Raw genomic sequence first — 13,053 nt, forward strand, 5'->3', positions numbered from 1 at the left:
AGAAGAAACCTTTAAAATACCCTGAAAAATAACAAAAAGGATAGTAATATTATGAATAGAATCACTCAAAATAGGAGATATCAAGGAAATTCCAGGAGACAGCAAAAAAAAAAAAAGTAAATTTTTTTCTTTCACTTCACTCTTCCATACTTATAGAGTGAAGTATTATATATATTATATATTAAGTAAATATATAATATTTATATTTTATATATATAATTATATATGCATATATAAAATTTTATAATACTGCAGAAATGAAGGCAGAGAGCCCATTCAAAAGCACTTAATCACTGACAATCTTCATTCCATCGTTTAAAACACTAAAATGGAATGATTATTCTAGAGAGTTTGATTCTCTGCTTCTATGTCTGGACTTGGAGACACATTCTCCTGTGTTTCAACTTTGGGGCTGTGTCAGAGAGACACAGATCTCCTGCTTCAGGGAGATGTGTTTGCAAGAACAGAGTAGGACTTGAGTAGAAAGGTGACTGGAGTGGGATTCTGTGTGTGCTTTGGCCCCTCCTCCACCTCCCCTAGCCACCCTCCTGCTGGCTGGGGCTCAGTACCACAGGAGGGAAGCCTGTGTGTGTGTATGTGTGCACAGCAAACACCAATAAAGGGACCAGCCAGCCCCAAGGAGAGGAGGCCCACGGGCAGGATTTCTATTCCATCTGCAAACAGATCAGACTTAAACTCACCGTCTGCCACAAAATCTCCTAGTCCTTCACGCTGTTCAGGGGAACATCTGCACTCTCACTTTCTCTTTGAACCATATGCTCTTGTTCCTCTTGGGTTCCAGAGAATTCAGGCTTCACGGAAAATGTTGCCACTGCCTCTAGACTCCCTCCGCTCAACTCTACCTCCCTCTCCTGTGATGATCCTTGTCTGAATTCTTCAGCTGTTCCTGACTCTTGCCTCGAATCACTGCTCCCTGTTCCTTCCCCCTCTCCCAGGGACCTCACACCCTGAGTGGCCTCCACTTCCCCTCCCTCTTGATCCTGTCCTAGCCGCTGGCCCTGCCCCTCCAGATGGAAAGTTTCCTGGAGAGCTCCCTCCCCAGGCTCTGCTGCTGATGTCACTGTCACCTCTTCCCTGCTCAGCCCTGTTTCCTCTGCTGCCACCCTCTCTGCAGCTGCTGTTTTACCCAGCTTCCCATCCCCTCTGTGCCATGTTTCCTCCCAAGCAACATCTGAGAAGGAGGAGGCTCTATTTGCTACTGTTTCCCCCTTAGCTGTCTTTGAATCTGCCAACACCTCCCTCCTCTCTGCTGCTCCTCCTTCCTGGGCCAGGACTGCTCCTCCTCTTGTCGCCCCATCCCCCTCTGGGTTGCTGTCCTTTATCACCCTTGTCACTCTTGTCCCCAGAGTGTGCTCTTCCTCCTCCTCCTCTGGGTCCCCATCCACTGCTTCTTCACTAAACTTTTCCACTATCATGAAATCTCCCTCAGGAACATCTTTCTCGGTCATCATCATGATTCCTGCTCCTCCTGGCCCCTGAAAAGGTTCTTCTTCCTCTCTTGTCTGCATTCCTGCAAGGTCATCTTGGTCCTGGGTTGCACACTTTGCAGCCTCTAAAGTGCCCTCTCCATCATGGTGGGGTCCCTGCCCCTGCTCTGGTAGAGCCACATTGTGCCGGCCCAGCAGCCCTGCTCTGTCCCTGTGCTCTGTGTCTCTAGCTTCATTCAAGCTTTCCCCTCTTTCTTCTTTCCTCAGAGCTGTTATTTTCTCCAGTGACTTTTCAAATCCATGTGTTACTTCAAACAAGGTCACCTGTCTTTCTTTCAGCGAGTCTTCTAGAAGCCCTGAATCTTGAGTCATTTCAGTTGTCTCTGTGGGTTGTGCATCCTCAGCATCCGATTCTATTTCATTTTCAGGCTCTTTGGTCTGTTCCTCAGATCTCTCTTCCTTCACTGCTTCCCCCTCTTCCCCTTTATGTGTTCGCTCCTCTTCTAAAGTGTCTTCATCCTTCGCTGCAATTGCCCTTGTCACCTCTTCTCTCTCAGATCCAATTTCCCTCAGAGGTGTTCCGGGGCTCTCCGCTCTCCTCCCTTCTCCTGCTACATCTTCTGCCTCACTCCCAGTCTCTGCCCTGGCTGCACCTTCCTCACAGAGTTCTTCTGGGCTGCCCTCTGAAAGCCCCATCTGCCTTGCCCCTGCCTCTCCTGTGGAGATGCTCAAGGGGGGTTCTGTTTCCAGAACCTCCTTCCTTTCTTTGCCTGGTTCCTTTCCCCCAACTATTGCCTCTTGTGAACCATCCTCTCTCTCAGATGCTGTGTCTTCAATGGGTCCCATGTCCTCCTGCTCTGTGAGTGCTTCCTCTTCACTCGCGTCCACATCTGGCTTTGGGGGCCCTGCCTCACTCACAGCCACCCCTCTGTCAGACACTTCCATCTTTGGAGTTGTTGGTGGCTCTCTCAGGGCAGCTGCCTCCTGAAGATGCTCTGTGCTCAGGGCTGTGGTGTTTGTAAGCACTCCCTCCACCATACCCTGCTCCCCTTCAGAACCTGCCTGCTCTGTCCCAAGTACAGTTTGCCTCAGGGTCTGCTCTTGAGGAGCCTCTCCTTCACTCAGACCCACAGAATCTCTCCCTGCTGCTATTCCTGTGGCTTTGAATCCTTCTAGGTCCTGCCTTCCATCCCCTTCTGCTTCCTCCTCTGCCCAACTTGCCGTGCACAGAGGCACCTTGCTGTTCTCTGTGGGTTGCTCTGCTAGTGCTAGAGGCCCAGCTGCTGTTTGCCACTCCCCCAGGGGAGCCTCCTTAATGCCCACCCCATCCCTGAGCTCTGCATCCTGGTGTTGGGGAGCGATAACTTCCTCCCCTGCTTCTTTCTTCTGCAGTGTGATCTGCTCAGATTCCTTCTCCGAGTGGAAGGGTGCCCTTTCCTCCACTATAAAATTTCTATTGGGTGCTATAAAAATAAGGGTAGAAAACAAGGTTACTTCAATCAAAGTGAACAAAGGAGAAGGTAATATATATACACTTACATAATATTTAGAAGAGATTTATATATGTTACCAAGGAGACTTTGATATTATGTATAAAACATGTCCTCAGTTGGTTCTATGATGCCACTGAGTGTAATATGCACAATGTTTTAATAATGGCCTTTCATTATAAAAAGAAATGCTTTCAAATTTAATGGATACATTGATATTAAAGAAAAATGAACATCAGAAATGCTGAAAATAAGCAAACAAAAAGCTTTCATGTCTCTATGTTTTAGAATCAATAAGTCCTCTCTCAAACCCCCTAATTTTACCTGAAATATTGACTTACAGAAAATTTTTAAAAATAAGAAAAATAGCATTCTATTTTCTTAAAAATGACCATTTCTTATAGCACCATAACGTAGCATAATATGACTGCCTTCTGACTACATTTCTGCTGGGTGGGTATTTAGCAACACAGTCATGACATAGAAATGGTAATCGTAGCACATAATACTTTAAGTGTTTTAAGATACTATATCAAAAAAAAATTTTGTAGCTCAAAGTAAGGTTTTGGGTTTTTTGTTTTGTTTTGTTTTGTTTACTAAAGACACCGATTTGTACTATAGGTCAGGATACCTACCATCTATGTTCAGAAACCGATTTCTCTTTGGCAAAATAGAATCACAGAACAAGAGAAGACTTTGTATTTGGGCATAATTTTCTACATAAATAACTTTCTTGAAGTATTTCATAAGTGCTCATTCATGATTCCCTGGCCAATTGACATGTATTCACTATTACATTTCAATAAGTATTAGGTTTGCTACATTCTCAAAAAGGCTTGAAATATGGGCTGGGGATGTAGCTCCATTGTAGAGTGCTTGCTTTGCATGCACAAGGCCCTGGGTTCGATCCTCAGTACCACAAAAAAAAAAAAAAAAAAAAAAAAAAAAAAAAAGAAAGAAAGAAAAAGGCTTCAAATAGATTTTGTTATTAAACAAAAACACATTTTTTGAATGATGCATGCAAAATAAGTAAAATCATGTCATGCCAAAGACCCAAAACTTAAATTTTTCAGATGAAGAATAGTATTGATGATGGTAGAGGCTTCAAAAATTGTCTTCTTAATACTTTTTTTTTTCATCTAAACTTTTTCAATTATAAAAGACCCTGGGTTAGATGCTGTCAAATAAGTTACCATATCTGGGTGTAACCTCTAACAACCATGTATACTCATGAAGTCAGCAAGTGTACCTTTGTTTTTTTACTTGCTTACCTGGCTGGCTCTCTTACCAGCAACACCAATATGCACAATTCAACAGAAATTAAATGCCTTTTTCTGATTTCTTGTCTAATCTTACACTCCATTCAAGACTGTTGCCACCCCATTATTTCTCCTAACCCAAAACATGGCTATCTTTGCCGCATTCCCTCAGTCTCTTGCCAGCTGCTATGACAGACTATTTTGAGGTAAGGTAATCATAACTGATATGACATTTCCCTTAATAATATATTTGGAAAGTAACTTTTGAGTCTTATTTAAGAAGAATAAAATAGAAATTTCAGGTTTATCAATGGGTCTGAGGTTGACTTTTATGGTGGCCCTCTGTGCATAACAGCAATTATTTCTAAATTGTACCTAAAAGCTCCCAAAGGGAAATGTAATGTGGACCCAAATTATATACTCAGAGAACATGTAGCAAGTTCATCTGAGAATATGGTCCATTTTATTTCATTACATATTATTACTACATTGGAAACAAAACTACATTGAAACAATGAGAAACTACAATGTGTGTCAAGTCTCTTTAATGTTATATCTTGCTGTTCAAATTCCTACATGAAAATATCATTAAAAAGTCAGTTACGAAAAAGTTTTAAATATTCTGTTTTTTGAGAGTTGGCCTCTAAATTTATGGATTAATTAAAGAGCATTCAGAAAAACAAGGGAATAAAATTGCCTAGTCACATGTAATAATACACTGTGTCTAAATTCTGGGGGAGAGAGCACGAGTGAATCCAGCTGAGCTATTATGTGAATGTACACACTACAGGGAAGTCGTGCATGACATTCCTGAGGCAAGGGAAAGAGAGTAATTGAAGGCTTTCTAAGAAATATCAGTATAAAAACATGACACATGTTTTTTGAAACTTCATGAGCTTTTGGAAAAAAATATTTAGTATAAGAGAGCAAGCACTATTCATAAACTGGCAATTTGTTTTAATGGAGTGTATGTGGCAATCAGACCTGAGTGAGGATGCCAGTTCTCCACTTACTGGCTGTATGAACTCGGGAAACAATACCTCTCTAGTCCTTCATTTTTATATCATTAAAATGGGAATTGTCATGATTGGCTCACAGAATTATCTTTATAGCAAATAAGAGAGTTTCTATAAAATGCTTAGTACAGTGCCAACACACAGAAAACCCTACCAAATCATTCCTCCAAACACTTTCCACCTACATCTCACAATTAATTGATTTTCTTGCTTGAATTAGACTTGATCAATAACTACTATGGCGGCATTGAAGAAGGAACGATTGAAGAGCGAACCAGAATTCCTTTATCAGAATGTGCACTGCAAAAGCTCCAGGGTCTGCTCCTGTAACTCACTGCTTATTCAAATGTCACCTGGCCCTCTTCATGTTGTGCCAGGGAAATGGATCTCACCTTGTGTCTTCTACAAGCATCCATGAAATTGTGGCTAGCTAAGCTGTTTGCTTGGAAGTCGGATAAAATCTCAAATGTGTTTGATAACAAAAATGGGAAGTGGGATAATGTAACCATACAATGAATTAAAATAATAACCCCTTGGGCTGGGGATGTGGCTCAAGAGGTATCGCGCTTGCCTGGCATGCGTGCGGCCTCAGCACCACATACAAACAAAGATGTTGTGTCCGCCAATAACTAAAAAATAAATATTAAAAAAATCTCTCTCTCTCTCTCTCTCTCTCTCTCTCTCTCTCTCTCTCTCTCTCTCTCTTAAAAAAATTAAAATAATAACCCCTGTATGCATATACATATGACATTCCTGATGCAAGGGAAATATATATATATACACACACACACACACACACACACACACACACATATATTCCAATCAGAACCTATAAAAAGCCATTCACAAAATATAAGAAGGACTGGTGTTAAGGACAAGGAATTTGACCAAATATCTATGAGTCATGGTCTGTTAAATCAATCTCTAATTGGCAATCTTGTAGTTAGAATACTCATTATGAAGAGACAAGTCACATGTGGATGGCATTGAGTTTTTTCCTAATTAAAAAAAAAGAAAGAAAGAAAGAAAAAAATTTTAAATGAATCATTGTGAAATGTGATGTGCCTTGACTCTGTGTCTCCAACTGGGTCAGTTAAGGAAAGTTTATCTACTTGGTCAACTATATGGGAAATGGCTATAAAATAAGATTTCATCTGAAAATACCTATCAGAATTTTAGAATCCAAAGTTCTTTTTAAAAAATTCTTAGATATCAATATATTTTTAAAAATTGCAACATTCATAGCTGATATCAGTTTTAAACTCCCCTATCGGTCTCTGAACCACATCCTGCAATCATATTCATTAGATGAAAAGAAAAAAAAAAGTGGCAGAGGAAGAAATAAGAATAGGGAGATGAAAAATGAAAACGACCCATCTTTTGCAGAAGATTTCTGAAGGTCTTTCCTAGGTAATGATGTGTCCTTACCTCCACCTGTGTCAATCTCCAGCTTCCACGTGGGCTTCCCCCCCTCATCTGTGCTGCTAACATCAGACTCGGCGTCATAGTGGCAGTGGCAGCCCGGTGCCAAGGCTTCACTTATTATCTGTCCAACTGATTGGAGATCATATAAAATATCAAAAGGTTTAAAAGCAGGTCATGGGAACATTGCTGAGTTATTTTACATCATTCAAGCAAGTGGGGTTGATTTAAATGCATTCACATTAAAATGTGACCTTGCCTTTAAAATCTATGAAGATTAAACTACTCCCATGCTATGATTTCAAAAGAGGAAACACAATGCATAAAAGAAGATCGTGAAGTAAAGAGACACATGCAAAGAAATACCTGTATTGAAAAAGACAACAGCCAGAAGCAGTGACCTTTTGCCAAATGCACATGCAATGAAATGATTGGAAAAGCAGTTTGATTGCCTTTTACTTTCTAGAAACATATGTTAGAAACGTATGTTATGGCTTTTATGACACCAGTCATCGCCGATCTTTTACAATTCTAAAACTTCCAGAGCTGACTACACTACGAGCATTTCATTCATTAGTATATTTCAGTGATTTGACCCCACAATACTCACTCCATATGGACAGAAGCAATAAAAAGCTATTACATGATGCCTATCAATTTAATAGAAAAAAGACACTGTGTTATCTATAGCTGGATGCTAGCATGGACTTCACGTCCATAGAGACCTAGTTCCAGTTACATATTCCATACTAACTGTACCATCTTGGACAAGTTTTTGGCCTAAGCCTCAGTTTATCCATCTGTCAAAAAGAAATAAGCAAGTCAATGGTTATTGGGAGGATAAATGAAGTAATGTCTGTAGAAAATGCACATCTTCTACTTATTTTCAAGTGTCTATGCACTTGATAAATACTAGCTGTGATGATGACGGTGGTGGTGGTAATGATGATGGTGGTGATGAAGATGGAGACAGTGGTGAGCATTGATCATAAGTATTATTACCCAGTGTGATTTACGCAAAACTGTTTGTGCTTAGTTTCTGACAATTCCCTGTCTACCTCCCTTGCTGTCATCTGATGATCCATGTATCTAAATCTCCTGTATCTACTGTCATGCTACCTTCTGGTTAAGAAAAGCTCGCTCCAGTAACACTAGATCTAGATCTGCCTTCTGGGGTAGAAACATTTCTTCAAAACTCACTCCTCCCTCCCTTCCTTTCTCCCATCTTCCTGCCTGGCTGCCTTTGTTTTCCTGTGATATTATGACACAACCAAGGACTCTGCTTTGAGAGAAACAGAACTAGAATGTCATCTCTTGCTTAAAGTGAATAACTAAGGCCTAATGACTTACTAATCTCTCTGTTTGGAAACAAATAGTGAGATATCAGCCTCAAGTAGGTTTTAGTGGAGGAGTGTTAACTAACTCTATTACTCTCAAGACAAACATGGAAATGAAAAGAGGAACATGACATAGTTCAAATATATTCTCTTTTTAAATTTTTGGAATATCACTTTCCTAATTCATCCAATAGACCAAATGAAAAAAAAATATCCTTATAATACTATATAGTTCAAAGATGACATCAACTCGTGGCAGTTGTTACAGATGGATTTGTTTTCAAGTCCATTTTTATTTCAGGGAGTTTATAAACATAGCACATATATAATTCACACTATAATAATGTGAATACCACATATTTAAAAAGTCTAAATAAGTAGGGGTTTTGTTTTTGCATATAAATTCATTCTGCTTGACTGAAAAATGGAAATCACAAGGATGATAGGACCAGGGGAGGGGAGTCAGATTTAGTAGCAATTACATGAAGTGTTGCCAACAAAACATCTATGTCTTTTCCTAGTAGTCTACAGGCTGCAAAAAAAAAAAAAAAAAAAAATATGACTTGAAATAATAGAAATAAACAATAATTAAGCAGTTAGCAGCTATTGAACCAAAAGACTATTCTAAGAAGCCGAACAGTAGTACTAGCATAAGCTAAAAATGACAACTCACTCAGAACGGACAGTGCCGCTTCTTGACTGCCTCAGCACTGTAATCACCACTTCTCACATCTGCTGGTTCGCCCTGGAGGCTTAGGCTTTGGAAGTAGATGACAGCCTGTATAGTTAGGTGTTGCCGATTTCAGGTTTAGCGAGAATGGGACTCTGGCCTAAGTATCAAGGACTTCCTAGGTGTTAGACCAGAAAAGGCCTCACTTGGACATTTTTCTCAGATGTTCTTCTGAAACTGAAACTTAAAAGCAAGAACTTGGCCAGTGTCTAACCTCAACTCTTTTCCACCCCTAGGAATAGAGGACTGTGCACGCTGAGACTCCTGTGTCAGCAATGTGACTTATCACTTTGTTCCCTCCATCTGTTTAGCCCTTCATCTCTTAAGGCTCCTGTCCTTTACTGCTCTATAAAGGTGTCCACTAAAGGCAAAGGTAATTGTCAGTTCTCACAGCGTTAGCAAAATGGAATCCTCTCATGCAGAGAATTTCTTAGAAATGCACCTTTTCCACTCAAATGATGTGGGATTCTTTAAGACACTGTACAAAATGCCAAAATATATGTTAGCCTTTCTATTGTGAAAACGAATATATTTCAGAATAATATATATTGTACTTTTCCTAAATATGAAAATAACATATATTCCTTATTTAAAGCTTGAAAAGACAAAGAAGTACAAAGAAGGAAACAAAAATATATCCATGGTTCTGCCACTCAGAGATAACAACTAGTAAACATTTGGGTGGATTTTCAAGTATTTTTTACTTACTTAACTCTTACTGTAGTTAGCATTTTACATTCCATGTTATTGATTTAGCATTGTATTTTATTCTTTTAAATCAATAAATAAAATATCATTTAATAACAAATAGGATGTTCTAATAAAGTCCTACTAAATTTAGTTCGCCAATTGCCTCTTGTTGAATATTGAGTTGTTTTCATTCATTTGTTTTGGTACAGCTATTTAAAATACTTTGAATCATTGGTATACATATTTTTGACCATTCCCTTAGGATACATTACTAGAATTTGAATTCCTGGGTCAAAAAGAACCTTTTAGAAATGTTTGATAAGTTTTTAAATATGCTTTTAAAAATAAATACCAATTAATTATTTTACCTGTAAATCATTGAGAACTATTTCCCTACATAATTGCCAACAATTCCACAATTTTGAAGATTCTTTTAGTATTTGATAAAAATTTAAAAGATAGATATTTCACTATTAGTAGGTTAGCTTCCTTTTGTGAATTTCCTGCTACACACTGGAAATTATGTCCTTCTGGTAGAGTGGTTGCTTATTTCTTCTTGATTTGTAAGAACCCTTTATGTATCATGAATATCAGCCCTTTGTCATATACATGTTGGAAAACTCTCTTTATATTTTCAGTTTTCCTTTGCTATAGTTTTGTTGCTGCTGCTATTATAAAGAATTTTATATTACTCAATACTATTTCTTTTAAGTCAACTTTAACATTATCTTTAGGATTCTGATACATTCTATATTAAATTTAGAATTTAATCTCATAAAATTATCAGCATCTTTATATTTGATTTTCTATTCAAATACTTGGGTTGACTTCTCATTTATCCCACTTTCTTATACACTCCATAACTGTTATACCTTCCCTTCTGACACATCCCTGGAAGTATGACTAAATGTATTGTTCATTTATTGTTCTTTATTAAGTATTTTTTGGTAATTGTTATATTTTGAGTTGAGTTATTTGAGGCAATAGTTTGAAATTGATCACCACATAAAAACCATTTGTTGTTTCTAATAACTGCATAATTAATAATCTAGGGAGTTGAATTAATTTCTTAGACACAAAAATTATTTAGATTACTGCATTTATATCTACAATTGGGGTGGTGTCGTTAATTATATTTTGTGAATAATTTCTTGTTTTATTATATGTATCATTACATGTGGATTCAACAACTTCTACTCTGTGATGCTGGAAAAAAAAGACACATAGCAAATAATAATTATCTGATAAACTGACCTTCTAAATTATAAAATTATAACAATTATTTTTATGTCCTTATTTATTATGAAAAGTACTGATTATGTTCATACAAAAATGAGAGCTGTTGTTCTTGTATTTTCCTTTGAAAGAGTGTGATTTGCTTCTTGGATGCTCTCAAATTCCAGTTGGATGCATATCTTTCTCAGAAGCATTAAACTGAAGTAGTTACTGATTCCAATTTAGTGACCTAAGAGCTAGAGAGGAAAGGAAAGGAAGGTGGGGTTTTGGAGTCCTCTTGGAAGAATTGTAATTCCATTGTTAATGACCTTAGGATTGCAGAAGCTGCCAGCCAGACTTCCAATCTAGCGCTGTCATCTTTGGATGGGAAGAGTCTCTGCTACTTCAGGGAGGGACCTCTACCTCTGAAGCCGATTTGCTGTTTGGTGTTGCCTCCTACAGCTTCCCTGAGGGTCGGCAATGCTGAAGGATTCTGTGATGTCTCAGGCACATCTTTCTGCTTTCCCAACAGCTTCTAACTTCTACTCTCTAACTTAAGGTCTAAGATTATCTCTTTTTTTTTAAGTCCATGAGGCTATGTCTCTTTCTCACGGGAGATAAACTAAAGATAGCACCTGACATCTTTTTACTAATTTGCCCTCACATTGCAATTATTTTTAATTATGTGGTACCTGAACAGTAATTTCCCCAGATTCAAGAGCAAACTTTTTCAACTTTTAAAAAATCTTTTAAATTGACATTTTTTTTGTATTTTTTTCCTCTTTCAAATAGAACAGAAGGAAGGAGACCTCAGACATCTGAGCTCATATCACCAGTTAACTATTATTTCACAGAATTTTTCTGATTAACATTCTTAAAGGTTGACTTTTAGCCTTCATATCACTGCCTGCCGCTATGTCAATGCAGAAACTTAGAAACACACTGCAATAATTTAAATGCTTTGGTGGAAAGAGACCAAATCACTACATCTTAAAATTTAGGCTATCATAAATGGGATATTAAAGGTTCACTTTTTAATATCTACTAGTCAAGATGAAAATAGAATTATTAGTCACAAATATTTACTAAATTTAAAAACAACAGTTATGATCATTTTTGAAGTAGTTTATTTACATGGTTTAAGTGGATAATTTGGAAACCTTCAGAGAGAAATTCTTTCCCGGAAAGTGTGAGTTGAAGAAAAACTAACTATTTAGAATGATGATGATGATGAAGGTTATAATTTTGCAGGTGGACACATTACAGGGTAGCATTTTGATATTTCTGATGCTTCTGTAATTTTTCTGTGCTCATTTTGTTCCTTGCTTTCTCCCCACCCCCCATGGTTTTACACATCCTCTAGGCCATTTTTTCACTGTTAAGATAGCTAAAAGGGGCAGAACAAAGCCACGGTATTTCTTTCCTGTAATTGCCTATTATCTATGATAAGGCTTCAGATGTCATTACTGCCCAGCTCACATGAAAAGAAACAAACACAAAAGAATAAGAAGGAAAGTAAAAGAAATCATCTAAGAACTTCAACTTATTTTATATTATGGAAGATATATAAATTTTGTTTATTTGTTCATTTTGTTGTTTAGAGTACCAAATATTTTCTAGTCAACAGTGTCTGTGGAAGAGTTTGAGTCATAAAATGTCAAAGGAAAGTGAAAAACACTAGTATATATAATTATATAACTTTAAAATTTATAAGCATTGAAACAAAAAAAAGTCATTTTATTCTTTTGTACTTACTTATCATTATCAATCCTTATTATCCGTTCTCTTTTCTAGGCTCTCAAATGTCAAAACACAAGTGTCCTCATTGGAATACAATACATCCTGTACATTCTCCATCTTATATGGTTAATAACATTCAATTCACTTCCTCTCCTCTGCTTGTTTTTAAAACAAAACAATACAACCCACTTTAAAACATGCTAAGAATCCTTTACAATTCAATACCAAAAAAAAAAAAATTGTGTCAAGAACTTTTTATCTTAGTTTTAAGAATTAAGAAAGCCATAAAAGCAACATAAAGATATATTCAAATTTATTCCAAGTTTGTAATCACCTTGAAAAATATCCCCCTATGCTTCAATCATTCTTTGTATGGCCTATCAATTATCTTCCCAACAACTCACCATGATTTACATCATCTACCTACACAGTAAACATATTCTTGTGTTACCTCTGACATTGAAACATGGCCCACAAAAACCCAGGATTTACTACAAACTCAAGGTCACAGCTGTTCAAAGATGAGTTTTATGGTCTTATACTATCTTTTCAAAACTTCCAGATCATGTCATTTGAATCCAATCTCCTAATAAATTCCACCACATGGCCTATAGCTTTGCCCCTCTCGCTTCTTATTACACCACCATTCTCTCTCCTGTCCACTCCATTCCCATCACACTGGCCTCCTTTCCAAATCCTTCATTCA

General features: G+C 37.6%; 1 protein-coding gene across 1 annotated transcript in view; it reads right to left on the reverse strand.

Annotated features, from left to right (window-relative positions):
• Window positions 1-719: 719 nt before the first annotated feature.
• Window positions 720-13,053, reverse strand: part of Erich3 (glutamate rich 3) — a 73,234-nt gene continuing 60,900 nt past the window's right edge. Inside the window, exon 12 of the mRNA XM_026409546.2 lies at window positions 720-2,941. Within this exon, the coding sequence (XP_026265331.2) occupies window positions 720-2,941 (2,222 nt within the window). The remainder of the gene's footprint in view (window positions 2,942-13,053) is intronic.

The sequence above is a fragment of the Urocitellus parryii genome, chromosome 11 (genome assembly GCF_045843805.1).
Source record: "Urocitellus parryii isolate mUroPar1 chromosome 11, mUroPar1.hap1, whole genome shotgun sequence".
Lineage (NCBI taxonomy): Eukaryota > Metazoa > Chordata > Mammalia > Rodentia > Sciuridae > Urocitellus > Urocitellus parryii.